This window comes from Parasteatoda tepidariorum, chromosome 10 (assembly GCF_982258835.1).
Source record: "Parasteatoda tepidariorum strain Cologne lab strain chromosome 10, Ptep-v5.0, whole genome shotgun sequence".
Classification (NCBI taxonomy): Eukaryota; Metazoa; Arthropoda; class Arachnida; order Araneae; family Theridiidae; genus Parasteatoda; species Parasteatoda tepidariorum.
In genome coordinates this window covers 103,712,719-103,739,980 of record NC_141764.1, presented here as the reverse complement: position 1 = coordinate 103,739,980, position 27,262 = coordinate 103,712,719, and the positions used below count along the sequence as shown (strand labels likewise).

The following is a 27,262-nucleotide window of genomic DNA, read 5'->3' as shown; positions in this document are numbered from 1 at the left end:
AGAGAGAGAACGAAATTTGATTTAGAAAAAGTTATTATTATTTCTTTTAATGCGACCACGCACTAAATATAAAACACCTTTGGATGAATTCTTATCCCAAGTCGTATGCGGACGTAATTTATAATTATGATCCCATAATAATCAAATATCATAATTAGCAAAACTTTCTTCTTAAAGTATAAATCACATTTACCTATGATACCTTTTTTTGCTTGAAAATTATAGTCACTTCTTTCTCTGAATACAGAGTGTATTCGCTTTTGAAAAAGTGCATTAGGGAATATAAAATGGATGCCATTCTTTATTTATTCATTTATTTATTTATTTATCTTTTTGAAATAAACTACAGAAGGGGATCTTTCTGTAGTTTCGAGTTAAAACCTGAGGTCTTCGCAGTTATGTTGATGTTTGTTAATTACCGTAGAACGCCTCTTCGAAACATTATTTTAATGCCTTCTTCCCTATTATTTTCAAGGTTATTATTACGTATATATTAATGTACACAAAAATTGCATTATTACCAATTTTTTATGTAAGTTACCAAAAGAAAGCAGTGCTTTGTTAAAATTTTCCAAGTTATTCATTAGTTTAAGATTAATAGTTACGGTATTTTTAGAGTATTCATTTTATAAATATCTAATATTATACTATCCATATTCACCCGGACTGCGAAGGTCGTTATACCGAATGTCAGCAGTGTTTATAAATCAAAAAAAAAAAAAACGATATAAATAACTATATTCTCAAAACTGACAAAGAATAGTTTTGATCAACAGAAATACATAATTAGCACTGTTTTTTCCCCTTTTTTAACAATCTTTATTTAATTCAAATTTCGTTCAAGGAATTTACTTACCTTTTTCATGTCAAAACGAGTTTCAACACCCGTGACGCACCTTCATGATTGTTTCCCGCCAATTTTTCTGTTTGTTCTTTTTAAATCAGGGAATTTTTTGTCTCCAGTTAAACATGCATCTAATGACATTTTCTTTTGTTTTTTCGTCTGCTATAGTTTTTAGTCTCACTTGGTTTTCTATTTGTTTTCGTTTTGGATGACTAAATATTTTATTTTATAAAATATATCATTTTTGTTCATCTCCAAGAAATAAGACATGAGCATAAAATAGATGTTTCATTCTATATTTTATTCCGCAATGTGGTACTTATGTGGTTTTATGACGTCATAAATAACGTAATTCTTTTCAACTAACCTCAACGAAACAACCTTAATTATATTGAATCGCTTAGAAAGCAATTTCCTTTCTTCTTTTTTAAAGTGAAAATGAAGGGAGATTGTGTTATAGTAAAAAAATATTTTATTGTATTTCCAATTCTGGTGTAAAATACTCTTCACCATCTTTCTGGCAGAAGCATGATTCCCGGCGTGCATAAAATTTCAGCTCTTTGCTGGCAAAAAGCAGATGATTTTGGAACTCCTCATCTGAATTAAATGTCTTAGAGCCTTAAATAATTATGTAGAGAACGAAAAGACAACTCATTTCTTGTCCCCAGCGATGATGCGCTTCAAAAATGGAGAAGCAAACGTCAACGCGACGGTAACGATTTCCTCTCCATGTGGAATCCATATGTCGAGCGTTGATATTAATCTTTTCAAATAATTATGTACAATCAAATTTGATAAATTCAGTGATCTCACAAGCTTTTATTTGCTTAGTTATCGGAATGCGCGAAGATGCATCTGCTTAAATAGGCGAAAGGCATCTTTATTGAATTTTTGCAAACCAGTTATAGCACACTGTCCATAGATTTACATCGGAAATTTTGTTTTCCTTGCTTGAACAGCTTTTCTACCTTTCCGATCATAAAAAAGTAATACAGTTAACCCAGCTTAAAGGAATACCAATGGGTTCCAACCAATTCTATTCAATGATTCGACTAAAAGGTGAGTGTATTATTCAATCTTAAATTATACATTTGTGTGAAATATTAATTTTTAATGGTATTTAATGTATAGTGTCGTGTTGTGATTAAATAAACTCTATTTTATGATCCATAAACAATTGTAATTAAAATTAACTGTGTCAGTATCCTAAAATATAAACGTCATTTAAAGTTACATAAAAATGAATCAATCCTGATGAAAAATATAGTATAGGTACTGTAATATTATTTTATTCCTTCCGAAATAATCTATAATTGAAAACTGTTTTTATACCCGCCTAATTCTTCCATTTATAAATATTCGATTATCTCTTTCAGTTTCTACGAAGATATTCATGACTTGCGTATCCCTTTTAAATACTTTCACAAACTTTTTTTGCCCTCCTTGAAACTTGAGAAATTCAAAATTGATTTTCTATTTCAGTTTGGGATTTCCAGAAATTCATTATTTTCAAAATTGATTGCTTTTTTTTCCTCGATTGATTCAAATCATCCCTTTTCGCTCTCATCTTATAACCAACTCTTGAGTTATTCACTGCAATAAAAAATTATTATTCTACTTAAGACGCTCTCTACACTTTTTTGAAACCTTTTTTTTTATCGAAATTATAATACCGCACCGGGAGGGGACCACAAATCACTCTGTACCATTTTTGAATTCCATAAAATAAAGATATGAAATATATATGATTATAAATGATGTGTGAGTGAAATAAGTCAAAGAAGTCCTTTGTTTATTTCAATGTATAGCTGGAAAAGATTTGCTTTTGCTTTCCTCAATGAAATAGAAACCCCACCCCTAAAAAATTGAAAATTTGTAAACTACAAATCATATTTGGTTACCCTCTTTTACATGGTGGATCCTACTGGACGGGGGTTGGGACATCGAGAGGATCACCCGTAGGGTCAGCATAAGGGGAGATAAGCTTTATGAAGAATTAGAATGCCTTATCTTAATAATTTGTTTTTGAGGTATATGACATTTCTTTCCATTTGTATTTGTGGGGTGTCTTCTATTTCATTGAGGAAACCAAAAGCTGCTTGTGTGAAGCCTACACCTGTTTGAAACCTGTTAATGAAATGGAAGTCCCAATTCAAATGACCACCTATTGTATTCTTTTCTTAACTGAAAAACGGAAATTCCAATCTAGCAGATGAAGCATTTCTTAAAAATAAAAATTTCTCCTCTTCTTTATGCAATTAAGCGAGAACTAGAAGCAACAAGTATCCGTTTAAGCGAAGAAATTTATCATTAGTTTCATATATAATGATTTGGTTCCGTTAAATTTTATTCGTATAAGAGGGTTATTTGATTATCTGATATGCATTTAAGTGGGGACGATTGTATATATATTGAAAATTCTGCTTTTTACTTTTTTGATTTGAACATTGCACCGCAACTAGGTACTACTGCGTTGAATCAATCGGAATTTTTCGCTAACATGAGTTACTTATCAGCAATCAAAATAAGTAAAGATTATGTGAATTTGGGAAAATATATGTCAAATTTGCTTTGAAAGAATATAAATAAGTCCTCTGTAGAGAAAAAAACTAAACTTAACCAAATGAAAAAATTATTTTAGGATGAACTTGATTAGCATGTGTTTCTTCGAGACCAGAATTAGATTTTTATCAATTAACGATTTATTCGTAGTTATTTGTATCAATATTTTAATGATTTTATCATTTTGTAAAAACTTTTTTTTAATTAATTCGCTTTTATATATTTCATTTCTAAGATTACAAAGATTGCTGAAGTTTAGATTCTTCATTAAAAGCTTCAACTTATTTTTGGATTTTTTTTTAAAATTTCGAAATGGCGTATGAAACATTACAGATAATATAAGTGAGTTAGAAATCTATGAAGTAATTTTATAAAATCTTTCAATTATGTAGTTCATGAGTAAGATATATGAATATCCTGTATCGAGACCTATTCCTGTCAGGAAGTTCTATACTGAAGGTAGGGCAGAGATCATAACAATAGATATGTGTCAAAGGAAAGTGCTTTGTTATTTTTAGATTTGATAAAGAAGAGTGTTTTGTTAGGAAAGACCAATGAATTTCAAAGCTTGTCCATCACCAAACATTTGGCGAATGAATATAGATAGTATTCTTTACTAAACCTTTAAAATTATACTACCACGAAAAATAACTTCTGCAAAATAGAAAATAACACTTAAATAATAAAAGAATTTCTTGTAAAAAATAGATCCTGTAAAATAAAAGAAGAAATATTCAAAACAGCTTATAGTTACTATTTTAAACTAATTTAAATTTAAGAAAAACTACTGATCACATTGCATAAAATGATGGCAGTCGGAACGAGCAGAAAAACAGACACAGGATTTTAATGAAAGCAAAATAATTTTTATTTGATCATTTTTTATTGAGTGGCAAGCAAAAAATGAAATTTACTCTATCGACGAACTGTCTTTCTGGTAGGGAAAATCTCGTAAAAAATACGAAAATGTCTCTATTTAGGAAAAAAAGGGAAATCTTAGAAATTGTAATTGGTTTATCAAATAGGTCGCGCGATTCCCACAAAGAGCTAAGGGGAAAAATATCCTACTTCTAATTAATGCATAATTTAGCCAAAAATAGATTAGAGGACAGGATGTGAATTTAAAAGTGTGAGAAAGCATTTCCATTAGAATAATTAATTAGGAGTTGTTGTTTTATAGCAAGGAAATAGCATAAAAAGATTAATCGAAAAGCTTTTATGCACACACACACACACACACAGATATATATATATATATATTATATATATATATATATATATCTTCAGTATAGTAATCTTTTTATGCTATTTCCTTGTATATATATATATATATATATATATATATATATATATATATATATATATATATATATATATATATATATATATATATATATATATATATATATATATATATATATATATATATATATATATATATATATATATATATATATAAAGCAGGGTTATTCATAATTCCCTCCGGGGTTTCGAAGTGTTATAGTAAAAAAAAAAAAAGAAGACGAATATGAAAAAAAGAAACATATGAAATTATTCCCAAACTATTCAAGTTCTACCTACATACATTACAGGTGTTCTATGTGTGAACTCTTGGTCACAGGGCATACATCAATGCGATACTCCTGTTCCTGCCCGGAGGGAATTATAAATAACCCTGTATATATACCCTAATACACTAAAAATCTTAATTCATCCAGAAAAAATAAGCGATGTCTAAACATACCTGTATACTGCTGAAGATTAACATATCATACATAACATATAAGATTTCTATTACAGAAAGATGAGAAATCCGAAAGAAAAGTCAATAAAAATCCAGAAAATAAAAGATATAATAAAATTAAAGATAATCAATAAATCGAAAAACAAATTTAATATTAAGAGTATAATTTTTTCATAATAGTGCAAAAATAAGTTAGCTAAGAGAGATGAAAAATTGGATCCTTGTGGTATTCCATCAATTTGAAGAAAAATATTTTTTCCATTGTAAAGATAATTATTAAAAAGACAAAAATTAATTAGAATTTCCCAATAATCAAAATCGCAATTTAATGTTATTTATAAAATCATAGTAATAATTCAAAAGGACATCTTTTAGTTTAGAAAGGAGAATGCTATTGAAAAGATACTTGAAATCAAAAGTCGCAATAGAATTAATTTTATTATGATTAATGAATTCTAAAATCGGTTGATTATTAGTGATAATCCAAGAAAAACCTTGTTTTATAATATTGTTAATAATTTTATTTAAGTAGTTAGAGAAAATGGTTTCAGGTTTAGTTAGGTAAGTGATAGACCCACATGTGATTGTTCTGAATTTTATAGGAATTTTATTAAATTTTGGACTGTTATTAAATTTAGGATATTTTATTAAATTATCTTAGTTATTGAAAACGAAGCTTTTAAAGTAATAATAAACTCCCCATTTCCATTCTGTTAGCATGCCTAAAAGTAAAGAGAATCTATTTGATATCATTAAACAAAAATTATTGAGATCATCAAGAAAGTATTTTAGAATTTTATTCAGTTATGTATGGTAAATGGGTCTAAATTTTGCGCCTTTTATCAATAAATTCCTAAGTTGTAAGTTTTCTATAATATTTAAATTACCAGTAATAATGCAGGTATGTTTATGATGTTTATCAACAAAATCAAAATATTTCCCTTCTTCACTGTGACATTCATAATCAGATATATTAATCCTCCCGAAATTTTTGCTAATATCATTATAATTAAATATAGTTCTACCAAGAGAATTGCTATAATTATAGCTTTTAATTGTGTTAAAATCTTTTGAAGGAAGTAAATTTTTAAAATTTGCAAAAATATCATGAAATTCGATCTTATCGAAAATAGGGTTTGGAAAGTTATTAACTAAATATAAATTATCTAAATTTTTCTTCTTATTTGGGGAGATTTTACTCATTCTAGCTCTTACAAGATCGAAACAAAGCATTTTCAAGTGTAAATTAATAAAAGAAAAATTAATAATAAGATCTTGAAGCTTTTATATATCATTATTCTTAAGGGAGAAAACAAAATCTTTAATTGGTTTAATGTTATTATTTTTGCGGATATAATCATGAGAGCAGATGAATTGATCATATCTCTTATTTTCTGGTTTTTATCAAATTTGTTCTCCCTTTTTTCGGATTTTTATGATTACTTTTTCTTTTCCCCATTTTTCATTGTTCTGTAATTTTTTCCATGTTTTCTCTACATTTTGAACTTATTTTATGAGTTCTATTTACTTGCAGCTGCAAATGCAAGAAATTACCGAATTAATGAGTTCTAATTTTGATATTTTTTTCAGATGTACAATATTTCTCTAATCCGGCTATATATATATATAATAATTGCATCTAGCAATATATATGTATGTATATTGCTAGATGCAATTATTTCACTTCGTTTACCGTTCAATCTATGATACGGTGAAAGTTATGACTACAACGCAAAAGCTTTTAAATCATTTTAATAAATTGCAGAGCAATTTTTAATATTAATTATAATTAATTAAAAAAATTGGAATATTTTGAATGTCTTTATTTTTAAACAGGGTTCTTGCTCAATTATTTCAAAAAAAAATTAGAACTTTTTTAGCACTTTTTTAGGACTAAGAAAAAAAAATTAGCACTTGATGGAAAGTAAAAATAACATACTTTATCTATATGTGATATTAAAAATGTACAAATAAAGTGTTTAACGATTCATGAAGTAAAAATTACATAATTAATCTATACATGATGCAAATTGCGGCTTAATTTCGTCACAATCTTTTTCCTCAATTTTCTTTTTTTGACTTAAGTAATTTAATATGTTTCTCATTTTTAGAACACACTTGCTTTTGTTTTCTGACATTAATTTTGGATTGATGCAAGCAACATTTCTTACAACAGAATAGGTTATTGGACATTTCTCCAATAAAGTTTCTAACATTTTGGTGATAAACTTTCTGCAATCTTTCTTTATATTTATATGATCCCGGTCAGAAATAACTTTTGAGGCTAACAGCTGTCACCTTTAAAACCTACACTGATTTTTGTCAGAGAGACAATTGATCGATTAATAAAAATTTTTTTCTTGTGGGTGAATCTTTAAAAAGATAGAAGATTGAGCTCAGGATGGGAACCAATGAGCCATTCTGTTTCAGATTCACCTTTGTAGAATGCATTATTTAAAATATGAAACTCACAACTTCCCATTGCATTGCATTGAACACCATGTTCTTTTAACAAATCTTCTTGAATATTATTATAAAACTTCCAATTGACAGCAGGACCGTCCATAGAAATCTACAATAATTTCTCCAGGTCTATATTTTTGACTGATGAATAAAAGCAGGCTAAAAGTTCATCTGCTGCAGAATGGCCCAGAAAAGCTGATGTTAAGTATCGCGTCTCTACAATGTTCTTACCTGGGTTCCAAAAGTGGATATGTATATCCAACTGCTTCTGCTGTGTCGCTTTGTTCAAAGACTCATCAAAAAGCAATGTATAAAACTTGGCATTATCAATGCACTTCAGAAGTAGCATGCTAAAATGAGGTGCAAGTCCAAAATGACAGAGATATGCACACTTAGATTCACTGCAGGCGAAATGACGTGCTATTGAACTGTCTGGAAACATTGTACTAAATAATTTTCCAGTGTCTTTGGAAGAATTGTAGGAGTAGTAGCTTTCTACAACTTTTAAAGCCCATAAAATCTCAGAAGAAAGAATTTCTTTCCCCAAAGCCCAAGAATCTTCTAAAAAGATGGAGGCAGCAGAAGAGCCGAAGGCAACAGAATTTAAGGATTTAGGGAAACCGATTTAAGGAATCCGACCGCTCAAAAAAAAAAAAAAAAAAAAAAAAAATTCAAAACGCCAAAATAAAAAATATTTAGCACTTTTTTAGCACTCAGAAGAAATTTTAGCACTTTTTAGGCCCTAAAAAAGTTGGGGGGAAATTTTAGCACTTTTTTAGGACATTTTAGGACAGCAAGAACCCTGTTAAACCAGAAATTTTTTTTATTACATTTATTATAACATTTAGATGGTATGCATGTAAATAAAAAGAAATTTTCCTTATTCAAATATTTAAAACCTTTAAATGGCTTTACATTCAGTTTAACAAGATGATTTCATAATTATTACTATGCATATTAGTTCTTAAGAATCATTTAATGTTTTTTTAATTGAAACAATTTGAACGAAATGATTTCAATATGCCGAAATTTAAGTACTCTATTACAGTTTGTCAATAGTTATATGGAAATAAAGCAGAATATTTTTGTGTGTATGCATACAAATCAAAAATTCTAAACCAAACAGCTGCAAATTTGGTGTGCAGTGCACAAAATAAAAAACAGACCAGGATTAATAACTTTTAATCTAATAATTGGATCTTCACGTTCTAGGACTCATTTCGTAATGATTCAAAGGGTTAAAATCAAATACGCTAAATTATTAGAGCAGATTATATTTTAAGTGACAAAATCAGACACAAAAATGTTCCTTCTCTGAAAAAACATACCTTGTCTCTCAAAGGATAAGGATTGCTGGAACCCAGAAATATAGGGGGTGGCCGCAATCTACGACATAATGTCCTTGGTCAAGAGAGCGGTCCAAAGTTTTGATTCCTCAATGTTAACTTTACTTTTTGCGTATTTTACAATATCTCGTAGTATTTCGTATTTTACAATTTTTTTAATTGAATTGAAAACTTTCTGAATTTTAAAAATTTAGAACAATGCTACCAGCTTAAACTGAATTGTGTATTGATTTCAAGAGTTCCAATTATTTTGTTGCTGCTTTGAACTTTATTTTGTCTTTATAACTGATTGAAAAATCATTTGCAGATTAAATGAGCAAAAGTTTTTTTTTTCTTACTAAACAAAAATTATAAATCTCACAAGAGTTTTAAATAAAAATTTTTTTAACCCAGCACTAATTTTTAACCCTTTCAAACAGTGCTATCAAGGTTCCACGTGTTACTGAAGGTTTTAAATGTTTGCGTAGAATAGGAATTTCGATAAAAATACCTGTGTAAAAGAAATGAATGCGAGTAAATTTTAGAAACACCGTGAGGTTTCTTAAAGATGCTTAAAATAAATAGACCGTTATCAAGCTCATATCATGTTAGCTTTTAAAATTTGTTGAACCACTTAATCGTTGAAAGTATTACAGTTTCTTAAATTGTACTTGTATACACTTCTTAAAAAATAGATAATGCTTTCTAAAAATTTGAATTGCATATATGAAGCATGCTTGAATTCATTATTGAAATATTTCAAATTATAATTTTTTTTAATATTTAATAAAAAAAAAATATTTTAAAAAATATTCAAAATTTATTTAAATACTTTCAAAGTAATTTTTTTAATGGTGCAATACATTGTTATAGCTGTTGCTACAGCTATTTTGAAGTTCCACTATGTTAAAATAAATTATCAAAAGGTATTTCATTCACTTCTTTTCCAACCATTAGAAGGAAAACTTACGTTTACTATTTTCTGTGTTCGTATTTATGTAGCCTATTTATTAATCTTACTCCTCTTTATCATTCTATTAATTTTAAATATCTTTTAAATGAAACAATACATTGTATTGAATATTTCAATGACCTTAGAATTAAAATTTGTATAGGGTAATCAGGATAAATAAAATAAATAAGAAATTCACATTTTGATAATTTATTGATATTAATGTTTCAAATTGTATGCTGCTAAATAATGACATTTATGCAAATAATGATGAAATATTAAGTTTTCATGCAGGTTCACTTTCAAGGGGGGGGGAATTGTTTACTTGCAAAGTAATAAATAAGGTTAGTTAAAATCTTTAGCTATTATACTATTTTATCATATTTTCATTTCGATAGAGCGTAAGTAAATACTTTTTTTTTAAATCTTTATTTCAATAGCTCTGAGTTTTTTTTTTCCTCCCTGCTTCTATATTCTAGTTTATTCAAAATTTAAAAAATCAGTTTAAACTATAGAATCAAATTACTAAGCAAGAAAAAATAAATGAAGAACTGTTGTGTTAATAGTCTCATATAACTTTGTATTAATGTCTTTGAAATAATATAAGCTCTAAATATTGTCTTAAAATTCATTGCAATTCTAATTAATGTAAAGTATATCAAGCGTTTAAAAATAACAATGGAAAAACAGAATTATTTGTGCCCAAAAAATAGTTGTTACAATGTTGCAGAAAAAGAATTATTTTATCTTTTTGAATAAGTATTACAGACATAAATATTAAAGACTCTGAACGTAAATATTTAAAAATTATTTAATGTAAGACATTAGCAGCCTCAGAAACTCCTAAAATAAAACAAAAAGTTTTAAATGCGAAAAAATTTTTAAAATATTTAAATGCACACATTGTGTGATTCAAATTCAGATGAGTGCTTTGCTTTTAGAACATCCACAAACAGTACACAAACTAAAAACATAAGATTAGTTATTAATATAATTTGTTAAAACCTACACATTTTTTCAAGCTTACTTGCCCTTTAAGAATTATTTTAGATATATTTATAATTTCAGAAGTTCTGCCGACGCAACAACACATATTAATAAATTATATATATCTCTGATATAAGAGATTTAATTAAATCTCAGTGATGAAATAAATGGGGAAATCCTAATGAATACATAAAAAAAATAATTTGAGTTCTTAAATATTTCAATCCAAATAAAAAAAATAAGCAAATAAAAGATAAAATCTGACATATTTAACTTACTATTTATTTAAAATAAAATGAACATAGAATCACAACCATAGCACCTTACCGATATCACTCTGTCAATATTATCGTGAATAAGATAGAATAAATGTCTCTAAAGTTCATAAATATCGTTTGCTTGGTCAATCAAAGATTCGTACCCACTCCTGACATTTCTTCGATGCATGACTAAATTGAGTCGTTCTACAAAAGAAGAAGGCATCGTCGCCGTGTTGATTCTACGAATGGAAAATGAATGTGGATTGTCGCTGATCGTCTGAAATCCTATGTCCATCCACATGAAACAGCTGACCAAGAGGGTCGTGACGGTTATTATTTGTAGCATGCACCGGAGGTTCACTTGACCGTTTGGTTCACAGTCTGTTTGTCGCACATCACCGCAATCACAATATTGGCACGTGGAATTGGAATCCGTCAATGGCATCAGTTGTTCTTTCAATGCAGGCAGAAGAAAATCCTCACAGTTACAGGTCTCACCCGTCCTGTAACCACTATACACTGACCTGTAGTGTAAGTGTTCTTTGACTTGCGTAGGATCAATGCATACGCATTCACACGTGGCCTTTTCTATGTCTGTCTCGTGCATCGTATCATAAAACACCCAACACATCAAGAAAACGCACAGGACGGTCATGAAACACACGAAATGAGATCTCAATCGAAAATCCATTTTGAAAATTTTGATTTTGTGAAAGATCCGTTTTTAGAGCTTCGATATCAGGGATAACTGCTGACAGGTGAATGTTTTGCTGACCTTATCTACACGGATGGACCCTTCTTATCGTACATACCCTTTGCAGTTAGCTATGAGTTTTCTAGACTAAAGCCGATTGGTTAGAACAGAACTTAACCAGTCAGAGGGGGGGGACATGTTGCTGTAAGCCCCCTATTGGTTAGGGGGTGAGTATAACAAGTATTGGAATGAAGGGTTGTGCAGATATGAATTGTCTATTGTATTTCTTTTGAAACTTGTCAGTCAATTTTCTTTCGCCCTCCTTCTATATTCCTCTTATGTTATCGATTGTAGCAAAAAGCCCACCCCGTAGGTAAAAATAATTTCTATTTCTACCCTGTCTAAAATGTATCTTTTTCTTTATCATAAAAACCTTTATGAATAACAAAACAAGTTAATCAAGATAGGTAAAGAATAATTTTTTAACAAAAAAATCAAGACCACAAAGTTTCAAGAAATATCAGTATATCAGTGATAAAAATAAGTAATCAATAATTAAAAAAAATATTAAAAATGATTTAAACACTGGATTGTCATGCTAAAATAGACATAATCTGTCACTCAATAATTAAATTTATAATTCGCTTTCATTCTTTTTCTCAATAAAAATCTATTTATCGAAATCTTCTTCCTTTTTTTTAGTGTTTAATCAATCTATTCTACATTCTTCTGCCATACGACGACTAAGACTAAAAATGGCATAATAAGGCATTTTAGTTAAAAGTTGATTTTACATCACGTTTTAAGCTCGTCATAACAAAATCTTAACAGGTTTATAAAAATGTATGTAAATATAAAGTTGTTTCATCATTACCTCGTGGATTTTTTTTTAATATTTAGTATTTTTACATTTCTGCTTCTTGTGTTTGCAATTTAAAATGTATTCTTTCCTTACGCAACTGGTTCAAAAACCTTTTTAATGCTCTATAATTTCGATTCACTACGTTTTGCTTGTACATCAAAAATTAATAAATAAGTAATAATAAATTTGTATTTCACTTTTTAGAATGGGTCCCACTTATTCATATTATTAACGTTCTATAGGGTATTTTCTTTTCATAAAATTAAGTTAATTAGTAACGAAACTTGTTTCGAAAAACTACAAAATCTTAGAGTTTAAAAAGTTTGCTATGATTTACTGTAGTTTACTATTTACTATAACTGTAGTTTACTATAATTACTATAACTGTAGTTTACTATTTACTATAACTGTAGTTTACTATTTACTATAACTGTAGTTTACTATTTACTATAACTGTAGTTTACTATAATTACTATAATTTTTTGTAAAAAGACCACAGTAAATGTTTTTCAATTTCCTTCTTGTATTTTATTCTATTATAGCTGTTTTCTGATAATATAATGTCACGTAATAATCTGTATTCTGTAATAGTTTCAATATGCATGAATCATAAATATATATATATATATATATATATATATATATATATATATATATATATATATATATATATATATATATATATATATATATATATATATATATATCTACCTGTAAATCTATTTTTGCCTTATTTTTTTAAAAAAAATAAAAACCGTTTTGTTGTAATTGTAATGAAATAGTTGCAAAAAATTATTACATAAATACATTATACAATAGCAACCACAATATGATTTTAAAATAGTGCGATCGATTATTTCATTCATTGCTCCAGACGTAACTAGAATCAGAGAACTTTATTGTTTACACATAGGTCATTGCCTAACTGAAGCCATTTTACTATAATAAGACAGTCGCGACAGTTAATTTGTTCATTTAGTTCAACCTTTGCTAAGATTGATATGTATCGAGTTCGAATTACTAAATATTTTAAGTCTAACTCTTGCGAATCATAAAAACTAAATTCAACTTCATTAGAAGGGAGCGAAATTTCAATTGAATTGCTACTTTTGCCAATTGACTTCATCCACTGAAACTTGAATGACATCCGAGTAAAATACTTTATTTCCATGTTGCTCGGATTAATATTGTTGTTGAAATAAGAATTCCACAACTAAATATTTCAAATAAATATTTTACTTTAAGTAATTCATTTTTATTCAGATTCCCTGCTTCTTTCATTTTCTTGGGAGAATTTGTATGTGCGTTTTTAGAAGAAGAAGGCAGACGGGGGAAAATGCTAATTGTTTTCATAACATATTTAATATTTTGGTTTGGAAAACTTATAGTTGGTTGCTTGTAACAGTCGATGCTATTTATAACAGTTCCTATCATCACAGGGGAAATGATCGTTATAATTCATTACATTGTGAGGGAAGAAAATACCGTAAAAATTTACTTCCTGATGCAATCAGGAAACTAACAGAATAATCTATAATAATGTAACTTTTTTTTCTTTTTTAAAAAAAGAACTGTTTAATAATCAGCCTACGCTCTTTATTACAACCTCCCATTACCGCGACCCATCGATCATAACGATCGATTCATATATAGTCCCGTTTGCTATTCCGTAAACGCAATTTTGTTCCAAATTCCATTATGACGACCAAAATAAACCATTCAGTACATTAGAGCAGTGGTTCTTAACCTTTTTAAGCCACGACCCAAATTTGAGAAATATGTTCATGTCGCGACCCAAAAAAAAGTCAAAATTAGGCTGAGTAAGCCACAATGACTTCTTCTAGGAGGTGTTGGTATTACTTATTATTTGGTGTATTACTAACTTTTTTGGTTCGACTCAGCGCGACCCAAGAAATATGCTTCGCGACCCAATTTTGGGTCGCGACCCATAGGTTAAGAACCGCTGCATTAGAGCGACCGACAACAACACTTACTGCATTTGGGAGGGTAATAGGTGGCTTATTTTAGAGATTAAATATCTCATATTGAATTTCGTTCTTTTTTACTTTTATTTTTCTTACATTTTTGAGCTTGCTAGACATGCGGTATTCAACTGAAACTGCTTTGCGTAAACAACGTGACACCATTAACGTTTGTAACGCGGGGTTCGTTATATGGAGCGTCGATTGCTACAATAAAGGTAAGAAATACGTTTTCAATATTAAAATGGTTAGAGGCAACCATTTTCGATAACTAACGTGTGTCCAGATAAATGCAATGGGGCAGCAAAAGGGCTGGTCAACAGATAAAGTAGAGAATATTTCCAAAGAAAAGTATGATTGATTGTATCCATTGAAAAGAAGGATAAAAAGAAGGAGATGATCGGATATACAGCAATTCATATTTCAATGACATACATGCGACCCTCTAGAATCTTTTCAGAGTCTTCTTTCATTCAAGATGAATGACATTTCATATCTTGAAACCTTTATGGAACAGAAACATTTAATTAAATAGAAGCTTTAATAACCTCATTGAAACATTTTTTTGAATCGAATGAATCACCGTCAATGAAACGATTTTGAAATGAAAACTGAAAATTCACGAATGTTAGATACTTAAACGAATTATAAAAAAGAAACAAAATTTTGGTTGCTATTTTAGACAAAACCGGTTTATTGCGGCTATAAATGGCTACAACATAACGTTGCGTCTATGGGATAGCCAAATGGAATTATTATGTGGGCCGTTGTAACGTAAGGAGCATTATGTAATGGAGGGTTCGGCTCAGGATATAAAGCACTCGCTCGCCAATGATGTGAACCGGGTTCGAATCACGTCAGTGGCTGGTTGATTCGAATTCCGCACCCGGCTCGCACCGACCACAGTGCTGACACGGTGCAAGTTCATAAATAAATAAAACTGCCATTTCAATACATCAAATTTCTCCTCTGAAGCTGCATTCCCGAGGTCTATAGAGCGGCCGATATATTCCCTAAAAGTTTACAGTTAATAATTCTCAAACTAATTACCGATTGTTTCAATTGCTCCTCAGTTTCGTAGTTTCTAAGTCTCATAGTTTTTGCGACATAAAATCAAATGTAACGTTAAATGAAACAGCCGCTGAGGCTCTTACGTTTTTTTCATTATAGAAAAACATATCGAAGATTCTGGGTGCTTTAAGGATACGTTGTATGCAATAAACTTTTTACACCATTTTAGCTGAAATGAGTTACGCATATCCCCGTTATACCGGATTTCGATTTATTATCCCCAATTAAAATAAAAGTAAAAGAGAAAAATCTATTAAGCGAACAATAAATTACTTCAGAAACATATCTTTTATGACTTTATTTAAAATTTTTCTTTCAGGCAGTTCAACGCATTTAGGTAAGTATATGGCGACACAAAAGAGAATTTATTTTCTTGATTAGTTTAAGTTTCACACTTTCACATTAAAAAAAAATTCAAAGTCACCTTCTCCAATAAAAAAAACCCAAAAGGGCTTTATCTTCCGTTCTAAACAACGTAAGCACTTAAAGAGGGAGAAAGTTTTTCGTATGCTTGTGTTTTTGCAGGCAAAGTGGCAGGAGGGTGTATGAGCTGTCCTGACGTAAGAGATGAAAATTCAATTTAGTGTTGCAATTTGTTTACAAGAAAATTTAAGTACAAGAAAATCATAAAGAAATACACTTGGAAAAATTTCAAATATTTCTTAAAAATTACATTTGGGGATAGAAAAAGTTTGAAAAATCATTCGTGAAGGAGTTTCAGATTTTATGAAGTGAATTTAAACGTACATCTTTTATTATGCAAAGTGACATGTTTTATTTAAATTTAATCCTATAATTTAAGCAAAAAGCTATATTCCATTACTATAAAAGTCAAAATTAAAACTTTGTTATAGGTTTTGAAAAAGATGGAGGTTGTGTTTGTGCTATTTAAAAGCATGAGAGAGTTCTCGTCATTTGCTTATTTTTGGTGACAAGGGGAGTTCAATAAGTGCTAAAATACTTCTTGCATAATATTTAAAATGCTTTTTATAGATATTTTTGTGACATTGCATTTTACGTCTGTTTAATATGATAAATGCGTATCTTTTTTAATATTTTTAAACCTCGATATGACGTAAACCCCCACTTTAAAAGATAAAACTGTTTGTCCGGACTCATTGAGGAACCGGAGTCTGTCTGTAATTCATTAAATGAAAACCTTAGCTAATAAACTCACAAAAAGAGATCAGTAATTTGTTTAACATATTTCCCATGTGTATATTAAATTTACTTTTATATTAAAGTATTTGATAAACAAGCGTCCTGTATTGCTATTGCATTTTTTCTTGTTGTCTGAAGAGCAGTCTCTCGGAGTAAAGTATTATGATAACAATGTTTACTCACGGATAACAAGATAATATTAAGCAATTTTCTTTTGCTAAATCGAGAGCAACACGTGAAAGTAACGTGTAATGATAAGATTGAAACTTTAGTTGACAATTAGAATATATATATATATATATTATTATGAGAAAAATTATACTCTTAGTATTAAATTTGTTTTTAGATATATTGATGACTTAATTATCTTTAATTTTCAAGATTATACTATTTTATTAAATGATAATTACCCTGAGGAATTAATTTTGTTGCGTAATCATGATGATAATATTAATTTCAATTTTTTGGATTTGGGTATTATAAAAGTTGAAAATATCTGCGTTGTACGATAAAAGAGAAGATTTTAATTTTAATATTAATAAACTAATTACTTGGAATTCTAATGTTTCTAGGAGCATCTATTTAAATACCACTTTTAATGAAGTGAACAGAATTAAAAGAATATGCGGCAATATTTATTTATCCAAAAAAAAATCAATAAATTCTTTCCAAATTTGATAAAAAACAATGGATACCCATCTAAAGTAATAAAATTTTATATAAAATCATTGAATTAATCGTATATTTTTGTGGATATATTTACTAAATATTTTCTTTGCTAATTTATATAATTTTCCCATGTGCAAATCCATTTCGGGTAAATCCGTTGCCAAAATTATTTACTAAATAATTTTTTTGTAATATGCATAATTTTTCCATGCACAAATCCATTTCGGGCAAATCCGTGGTCAAAATTATTTACTAAAAAATTCCTTCACTAAAAAATTTCCTTCGTTAAATTATATAATTTTTCTATGTGCAAATACATTTCGGGCCTATCCGTGGCTAAAATTATCTACTAAAAATTTTTTCTTTGTTAATTTTTATAATTTTTCCATGTGCAAATCCATTTCGGGCAAATCCGTGGGTAAAATTATTTACTAAAAATTTGTTTATTAATTTATACAATTTTTCCATGTGCAAATCCATTTCGGGCAAATCCGTGGCTAAAATTTTCTACTGAAATAATTCTTCTTTGTTAATTTTTATGATCTTTCCATGCGCAAATCCATTTCGGGCAAATCCGTGTTAAAATTTTCTACTAAAATTTTTTTTGGTTTTATAATTTATATAATTTTTTCATGTGCAGATCCTATTCGGGCAAAAATCCGCGGCTAAAATTATTTGCAAAACAGGCAATTTATGTTTCTCTTTTCTATTATATATTTTTTCTTAAATAAATATTTATTTTCTAATATTATTTATGGTCAACTTTTTAAATTATCCAGTATAATATTACCTTGCGCGCATCCATTTCGGGGCCATCCTAGGTAACTAACAAATCAATGCACAGCATAACAAATCCCTTCAGCAATGCAGTAAGAACGGCACTTTAAATTCTTCTAGTTACACTCAATTTGCGCCTTTGTTTTCATATTTTGTAATCCGGCAATCTTGTTGAGAAAATATTTTTAAATCATTCTTGAAAAATTTCCCGTTCATGTAAGTACATCTGATTTCGCCACTCGCTTTATAGTTTCTGTCTTGTTTTATACTGTTTTTTCTTTTTCTTTTATTTTATTTTGCGTTTTTACGTGTTATTTTTACTTATTGTGTTCTATTTTATTTGTTGTAATTTTTGTAAAAAAATTTTTTTGAGTGCTCCTTACACTATTGTATTAATATATTTTGCTTTGGCAATATTGATATAATATCAGAAAGCACTCTTTTTTGCGGATATAATCGTGTGGGCTGATGAAAAGATTAACTCTTTCATTTTCCGATTTTTTTCAAAAAATTTAATCCTTTTTTTTTTTTTAAATCAGTTATTTGTTATTTTTTTCATTAATTATTGTTCCCCCCTCTTTTGCATATGTCTATAATTTTCCTTTGTTTCATCTTTTTTTATAAATATTTATATATATATATATGTATATATATATATATATATATATATATATATATATATATATATATATACATATATATATATATATATATATATATATATATATATATACATACATATATATATATATATATATATATATATATATATATATATATATATATATATATATATATATATATATATATATATATATATATATATATATATATATATATATATATATATATATATATAATTCCTTTTCACATTTATATCACATTCTACTAATTTAGACATCCTTTGGAAAGAAAGAAAAAGATCTAAGAGGGTGCAATTTTTATAATAAATTCATTTTATTTATTTCTGCATTCTAATGAGTAATGACAAGAACTATTTTTATTTCCTTTAACATTCATGTTTAAAATTTATGGAAAGAAAAACTCTACGCTCAGTCAAAATATTTTTATTTTCTTTCAACTAAATAGAAAAAGAGTTTCTTTAGAAAAAATGATTTCCAAAGAGTTTTTTAGCAGAAGGCTTTGTGATGTAAAATGATACCAGAAAACTCCCTCAATCTACTCCTCCCATTATGAATTAATTCACTCGATTGCTTTGTGTGTATAGCCTGATGCAAGTCGTCGTAGAAAATTACACAGTAAACAACTTGCTTAGAAAAAAAAGAAAGAAAAAAGTGTGATGCGTAAATAGCTACAAATTAACACTTAACTTCTGCACTGCTTCAGTCTTGTCGTCTCGTTCAGCATGAAAAGTGCTCACTTATCTGTCTAGAAGAAATTTGATTCTCACAATCAAGCCTCCCTCTGTTTCTTATTGGGAAGCATACAGGGGAGAATAAGGGAGTTTTCCGGTGTCATTTATGATGACATAACAAAGTTTTCTAAGAAGAAAAAAAAACTTGGGTAATAATTTTTCCGAAGAACAAGTTTAAATGTTATGGGTATATTTTTCAAGTCAACACATTTTATTGCTAAAATACTCATATTCTGCAATATGAGGTGCCAAGTCAGATTTTAATCTTTTAATGAGAGGATCTATTGAAAAGGAAAGTTACGTTTCACGACAGCTTTTCAAAAACATTTTCACTCTCATTATATCAATGCCTCGAAATGTTGTATAGTTAAAAATGTCGTACATTTAAAATTTAATTACCCAAGAACTACTCAACTGATTTCGTTCAAATTTCAATTTTTTGCTATTTAAAATTAAATTCCTTAAAATGATGTAAAAATTTGTATACATTACAGTTCAAAACTTTTTAGACTGTTATTAAACAACATAATAAAAAATAACTAACTCAAAATTATTTTTTTCATGTAATTATCTGTGAATAAAGGAATTTTATTCACAGATCTAATAAGAGAAGATTTTCCGCTTTGCTTTAAAGGTTTTCAAAATAGGGTGAAATACGAAGCATTCAACTTAACATTCTCGCCAAACTTGAAACATCTATCGAAAAAAAAAAAGAGAAATGTTTATAGATAGGAAGTATACGTCTTGAAGTCTGATTTCGTAACTTAAAATATTGTTTGCACTTTTTATTTAGTATATTTAGTGTTTGGTCTTCGCACCATAAAAATTGAGTCCTAGTACTTGAATAGGCATGCGTCTTTTTTTCAACGGATTTTGACTCTTGACTAGAAAAATATGAGGGGGAGCAGCAAGCTGATAACATTATGTAAAAAGTTTTCGACAAATATGGCAAAATATGCGAGGAAGAAAAAAAGAAATTTACATTTGAAAGCCAAAACTTGCTACCACTCTCTTAACTAACCATATTTTATCCCCATACTTCTAGATTCAAGAAACCAAGTCTGTTTCAAAAATGCACTTGTGTAAGAAATCAAGAGAATTTGCAGACTTTGTCAATTATTTGTAGAACTACTGGACCGATTTTAATGAAATTTTCTGTGTACATGCAGTGATACAATACAAAGCAAATAACCATTCAACAATTATAATACAAGAGTATGATCGTACGCAACACTCGTTGGAATCGGAAGGTACGAAATTGCCACAGGACGATTCAGGACGAGAAATGATAAACTGCCTTATTTCAAGTATGAAATCCCGCTGCAGGATCTATATACTATCTGTAAGAGGGGACCCTACCTCCTATTAACCCTGAAACGGCTATTCTGCAACTGCTGCTTCATACCTAACGACTCCAGCGAGATCATGCTTGTGTATTACAATTGTTAAATGGTTACTTGTTTTGTTTTGTATCATCGATGTATGTATACATATCAAATTTCATTAAAATCGCTCCAGTAGTTCTAGAGATAATCGATCCAGTCTGCTCTTCAGTTCTTACAGCAGTGCAAGTATGTTTAATCAGAGAAAGTACATTTTTACATCTGAATTTTTAACTTAATTAATTTTCCGGATTCATACTTAATTTAACACTCTAGAATGTATTTCTAAAAAAGAAAACTACTAAAGATCGAAATAACTATCTGAAGGGGTAAGTAACCAAGAAATATATTTTAAAACATATTGCATTCAAGACAAAGGCAGAGAGTTATACTACAGAAAGAAGTGTAGGTGTTAGCTACAAGCATTTTCGATGACTGTTGCAATTGGATATTAATGAGTTAGAAATTGTGGCTCAGTTGACATAGTTCAATGATGCTCGCCAGAGTGGCTTCTGATAATCTTTTTCCACACTGGCACTCATTATTCAATGTAATAAGTTTGACACTTACAACGAAAAAATTCGATCCTAAAAATCAAAACTGACAATATTTTTTTGCCTCACTATCTAGCCTTAGAACGTATTATCCTTGGTATTTTTACATTAATGTAAAATAATAAATAAGTAAAAAACAAGTTTAGTTGTTATCAAGCATACTGTCCCCAAACTATTATGAAATCATAGTATTGTTTTGTCAAATATAGTCTAGTATCTTTTGGTTAGGAGCACTCACAATACCTCTCGATTCAATGCGGTCGACCACCTGTTTTGTTATATCGAGTGTCAACTGCATGTGGTGATTAACGATAATAAATGACTTTATTTTTTCTAAAAAAATAACAATAATAAAATATTTAAGCATTTCGCTTGAATGTATTTCCTACTCTATGTATGTTTCTTCTATTATAAAGTATTATGTGATATTTTCAGTCATTTTACAACTGCAGTTGCATCTCAGAAGTTGTAACGAAGGGTATGTGCAGTTCTGAAAATTGTTGGTCTCAAGCTCTTGCATACATCGTTACTCTTCCAGTTCTACAGTTTATTGTGAATATATTGAGAGTGGCATACACAATGATTATGCTCAGGTAAGACTAAATCATTTATATTAGTATTTTTCAAAAACAGTCAGAGTTACTGACAAACTATACTAACTTTAAAGCATCGCTGATTATTTTATGCTACTTGTAAGGATCTTAATTGTTTCAAATAAGTTTTTTTTTTTAACATTGGTTGGAGCTACATAAGATCTGATGGTAATTGAAATAAAAAAAAAATTATAACTGATAAGTCAAATCAATGTACTAAATAACAAATACAATGTGCGAAATAGTACTAAATCGTTCAGGAGAAACATATAAAATCATCACATTATTGTGTACGCCAATGATGCTCTATTTATTTTGGCACTCCTGGTATTAAGGTTCAGTATTCATAGGTACTAAGTATCATGTTGGTACGATTTATTATTTTGATCTACTTGACGCTTTTTAAAACTGCATCAATACTTGAAGTCCTTAACATAAATATTCTGGAAAGAGATTTTTTTGAGCAATTCTAAAGGAATAAGTACATGACAAATTGGGTTGATTGTGGTAACTTTCGACCTTCAAGCAATAGCATCCTGCGAAATGATATTGAATACAGTTAATATTTATTCTTTTGGGTTGAACTACAAAAAACCCTGTTTTGTTCAATCTTATAACGTATAGCCACCGGGTGGTAAAAAGTAATACAAATAATAATAAAAATGATTGCTTTAGCTTCATTCATAGTGTTGGTGTATGCCTTTCAATTTTGTATATGATTTCGCAGTGTTGTGCAGCATTGAATATTAACATTTTATCACCTAGCACGAAGAAAGGGTATTCAGCTATAGTATATATATGGAATAAAAAATTTATGACTACATTTTGGTTTGGACAAAGTAATAGCACTTGGATTGTGTACTATACTATAATGTGTTAAAACTCGTCACGACTTGATCCATATTGCGCGAATAGTATTCAGCGATTGCTAGGTCTCGAGCACTCACGTAATGAAGCTCTTCCACTAGAATAATGACGAATGAAAGCTTAAAAAATGTAAATGAAAATAATGGTCAATTCTAAAATAATTGTCTATCTTTCAGATCTATTAAACCAGAAGATAAAAATATTGCTTTGGGTGTTTTTGAAACAGTCCTCTCCACTGTTGGTAAGAAGGTTATCTATGTAATCTATCTATGTATTCCAGATTCATTTTAATACATTAACAGTACACCAGAGCTCGAAAATTACACTGCTCGCTATAACATCGAGCATATAGCTTTTTTTTCTCCCGGAAAGTAAATATCTAACCAGGAAAAATATCGATTTGCGGATACCCGCAAATTTTGACAAAAATAGCCAAGAGGTCAGACGGTCCGGAAAACGGTCCCAAAGAAGAAGGGAAAGAAAGAAAATCGATAAAATTTCATAAGATCTAAATGTTACTTAATTTAATTATATCGATAAGAATTTATAAAAACGAGTTATTCATTAAAAAAAAAGAATCCTTTTAAACGACAAATGAGGAAGGCATTCCACCCATCTTCATTCGTGCCTAATGCGAGAACTGCTTTGTCACTTTCTTAATAGTATGTGATATTAATATTTCGGATTTATATCTAAAATAAAATTGGTGAAGTAGATAATGTCATTTATTTACAGATTAATAAGAGGCACATTTATTATTTTCAATAATATTCAAAAAAGATGTCTGGGCAATATTGCATCCCTAACAAGGTATTCAGAAATTTTGAGATTTCAGTACACTAAGCTAATTTCTGAATAAAATAACATCATTTATTAGGAGACAAAACTTTTTACTAACGTTTTTTCATTTTTCTGGCATTGATTCGCGTATTTTATAATTTCTTTAATTCCTTATTTTCTACTCACTGAAATTTTTTTTCGTCAAGGGTTAGTGATTATTTTCCTGATTAAGGGAAACGTCATTGATGGGATTGCTGCTATCCTGGTCTGATTCCCTCACTCCTTGCTGCACTAAATTGCTCCAATCAAGCTCAGTCTGTTAAACTTTGTCTGATCCATTTCAGCTATTCCAATTTGGTCCAATTCACGCAGCTGCTCTAACTTGTTCCAAACCATCCGAGTAACACCCAATTGGACCCATCCATTCGAAATGTTTCAACCTGGTCCAAATTATTTTAGATGTTCCAGGCTAGTCCAATTTGTACTTGCTTCCTAACTCATCGAAGTTGCTTCGAACAAGTCTAATTTATCTTAGTTAGTTCTAAAATGGACTGATCGTAAAGACACGATTCCCAGTAGATAATCGAATTCAAGCAATGCTGACTGTTACGTCAAGCGCTCAGGTATCATAATTTTGATCTAGTTGCGCTTTCTACGTCATTTTGTTAACATCGTTTTGTTTGTCATTTCTAAGTTAACGTTCAATAAATTCTATGGCTGTCAACAGCATTCTTATTTTTTAAGTTGTTTATTATTATTTCTTTTATAATTGGGTGTAATATAAAAAAACACAACTACTTCCACTTAGTAGGAATAACATTTACCATGACGCAATGCTAAATTCTATGCCACTATCCACATAAATGCCACTATCCACATAATTCAATTTTTAATCAAAAATCGAATATCAATTACTTTTCTTTATAATGCAATAAAATCTGGCGAGCAGCTACTTGAACGATCAAGCACTTCGTTTGTTTATTTGTGGCTTGAAGTTAGGCTCGCAGAAAATGCCGTTCATGGGTTAAATTTAGTAGGAATAACACAACCTGTGACGCAGGCTATAGTATGCCCAATTCGTTCTTTTTTAGCGAAATGTTTTTTAACCTAACAGAAAAACGCAGTGCTATAAGCGAAAGCAGAGAGCACGCCGCACTTTACTATACTCAATACTCAACCTAACAGAATTCTTTGCCGACTGTTATCTCTTTATATGAAGAAAATAAAGTAAATATTTAAGTGTTGTGAAAAGAATCTTATTTAGTTGTACAAAGTACTTCACTGGCTGTGAATGGGCAACCACTTTTCAAAGGGACCGAGGTTGCGCAGTATTAGTCCGTGTTTAACTGTTCTACCGTAAAGTAATCGCAAGCAGGCTTTTTATTTAAAAAAAAAATGCATTTTCACAAGTGTATACGGATATCATGAGATTGAGGAAGGAGTCAGCCATGTGTTAGAATTTTCCTCATTTCCTCCTCACTTTTGTTTTTACATCAGACATAGTTTCCAATACCATTTCATTGTCTCAACAACGTAATATTATCTAGCACTTAATGTTTTTCTGCTCATGTTGTCTCGGCTAACTTTCTCTCCATTTAATTCTAATCCATGAAATGATATTTTCTTTTCTTTTTGACAGCTTTTATCCCTTTTCCCGTACTGTACGGTGCCCTGGTGGATTCCGCCTGTTTAGTGTGGGAAAAAAGTTGTGGCGAAACAGGAAATTGTTGGTTCTATGATATCCAGAAGTTCAATTACCTGATGCATGGAGGATCTGCTTTCTTTTGTGCTCTCTCGACACTAAACTTGGTCGCCATTTTCTTTTTAGTCGACAGAATTAAAGATTTGTATAAAGATGAAGAGGACGAGACTGAAAATTCACGGCAGGGAAAAACTTAAACCTTGGGAATTTCATATTTTTATTTAATTAAAAGATGAAAACAATAAATGTTTTGGATTTGTTTTTTTGATTTTATTATTGAAACTATAACAGTTTTCTTTTTATCTGCTCTGAAAATACTAATGTTTTTATTGTAAGTGTGATTAAACCAAAAAAATAATATGTACTTCTTGAAAACCACTTATTTCCCTTTTTGGTTTTAAAATATGAATCTGGTTGTTATAACTGTTATTGTCTCTAACTATTTATCTATTTGCTTGGTCTCAACACATTGATGTTATTAATGAAACTATTAGCTACTTATCTCGACATTTGGTCTCAAGTTTAAATTTTTTTATGACCACTGCAAGCAAAATATATTGCCAATTGAAATTTTAATATCTCTCTTACATGAGCAAACTTGACAGAAAACAAAAATGAAAAATTATTAAAATAAATAAAAAGTAAATTTAAAAAAAAATCAGTATTTTAGGATTTAAAAAGAGAAAATAATTTATTTTCCGCATATCTCATACCTTTTGAGAATGATTTAGAATTTTTTTTTCGTGAAAATAGTCGCGCTAGTACTTTAGAACTGAAATTTTGTGTCCTGTTCTTAGTGTGTAAGTATGTTTCCATAATTAGTTGGTCAATGACTGTTTACATTATATAACACAACACACTTTTTTAAGTTTTTAGAATTACATTCTTAATTCAATTTGTACAACAATCTAACAACAATTTCTTCTTATAAATGCAATTTAAATTCAAATTCTTCCCTACAGTTTCCATGTTGACTTGCACACATGTTGTAACAATGAATACTTTAGCTGTACACCCTATTTTGTGTATGGTTATCTTAAAACTTCTATTATGAGACAAGTGTTTTTAAATTATCTTGCTTTAAATCTCGATTTAAATAAATTAGAAAAATTCATGTTGCTTTTTTTCTTCTGAAAAACAACAAAATGAGCTTTGAAAAATTAATTTTGAAATGTTTTGAATATCTAAAAAAATTCTAATTTCTGCCGTGTAAAAAAAACTGGGATTTGTATTGTGTGCAAAAAGCATGTCCTTGGTGTAAGTTTAAATTGCAATTATTAAATCTGTCACTGAATATTCCTTAGAAATCTATATTTTTCGTAAAATCAAAGTAAAAAGCAATGTTTATGCAGTGTTGAAGTGGTGCATCTTTATTAGGTATTTTCTTTTTGTCTACCATACGATTTTTTTAGCGGCTCTATAATAAATCCATTATTTTCTATTTTTTTTTCATGCAGTTATTGTTAAGTTAGATTTTAAATGATATTTCCTTTCACTCACACTTTTTCGTTCCAATTCGAATCTTTATTTTTCTGTTAAATAAAAATGCGGAGTAACGTTAGGTACATATCTCTGGTGAAATATTAATTTTTCAAATTCTTAATTTCATGTAAAAATGTTTTGGTCTAAGAATAAAAAAAAAATCTGATACCTATA

At 29.1% G+C, this 27,262-nt stretch overlaps 1 protein-coding gene across 1 annotated transcript in view; it reads left to right on the top strand.

Annotated features, from left to right (window-relative positions):
• LOC107442140 (solute carrier organic anion transporter family member 2A1) overlaps positions 1 to 25,866 on the top strand; it is a 46,664-nt gene extending 20,798 nt beyond the window's left edge. Inside the window, exons 7-9 of the mRNA XM_016055612.4 lie at positions 22,100 to 22,257; positions 23,301 to 23,365; positions 25,544 to 25,866. Of these exons, the coding sequence (XP_015911098.3) occupies positions 22,100 to 22,257; positions 23,301 to 23,365; positions 25,544 to 25,803 (483 nt within the window). The 3' untranslated portion in view covers positions 25,804 to 25,866. The remainder of the gene's footprint in view (positions 1 to 22,099; positions 22,258 to 23,300; positions 23,366 to 25,543) is intronic.
• The last annotated feature ends 1,396 nt before the right edge of the window (positions 25,867 to 27,262 follow it).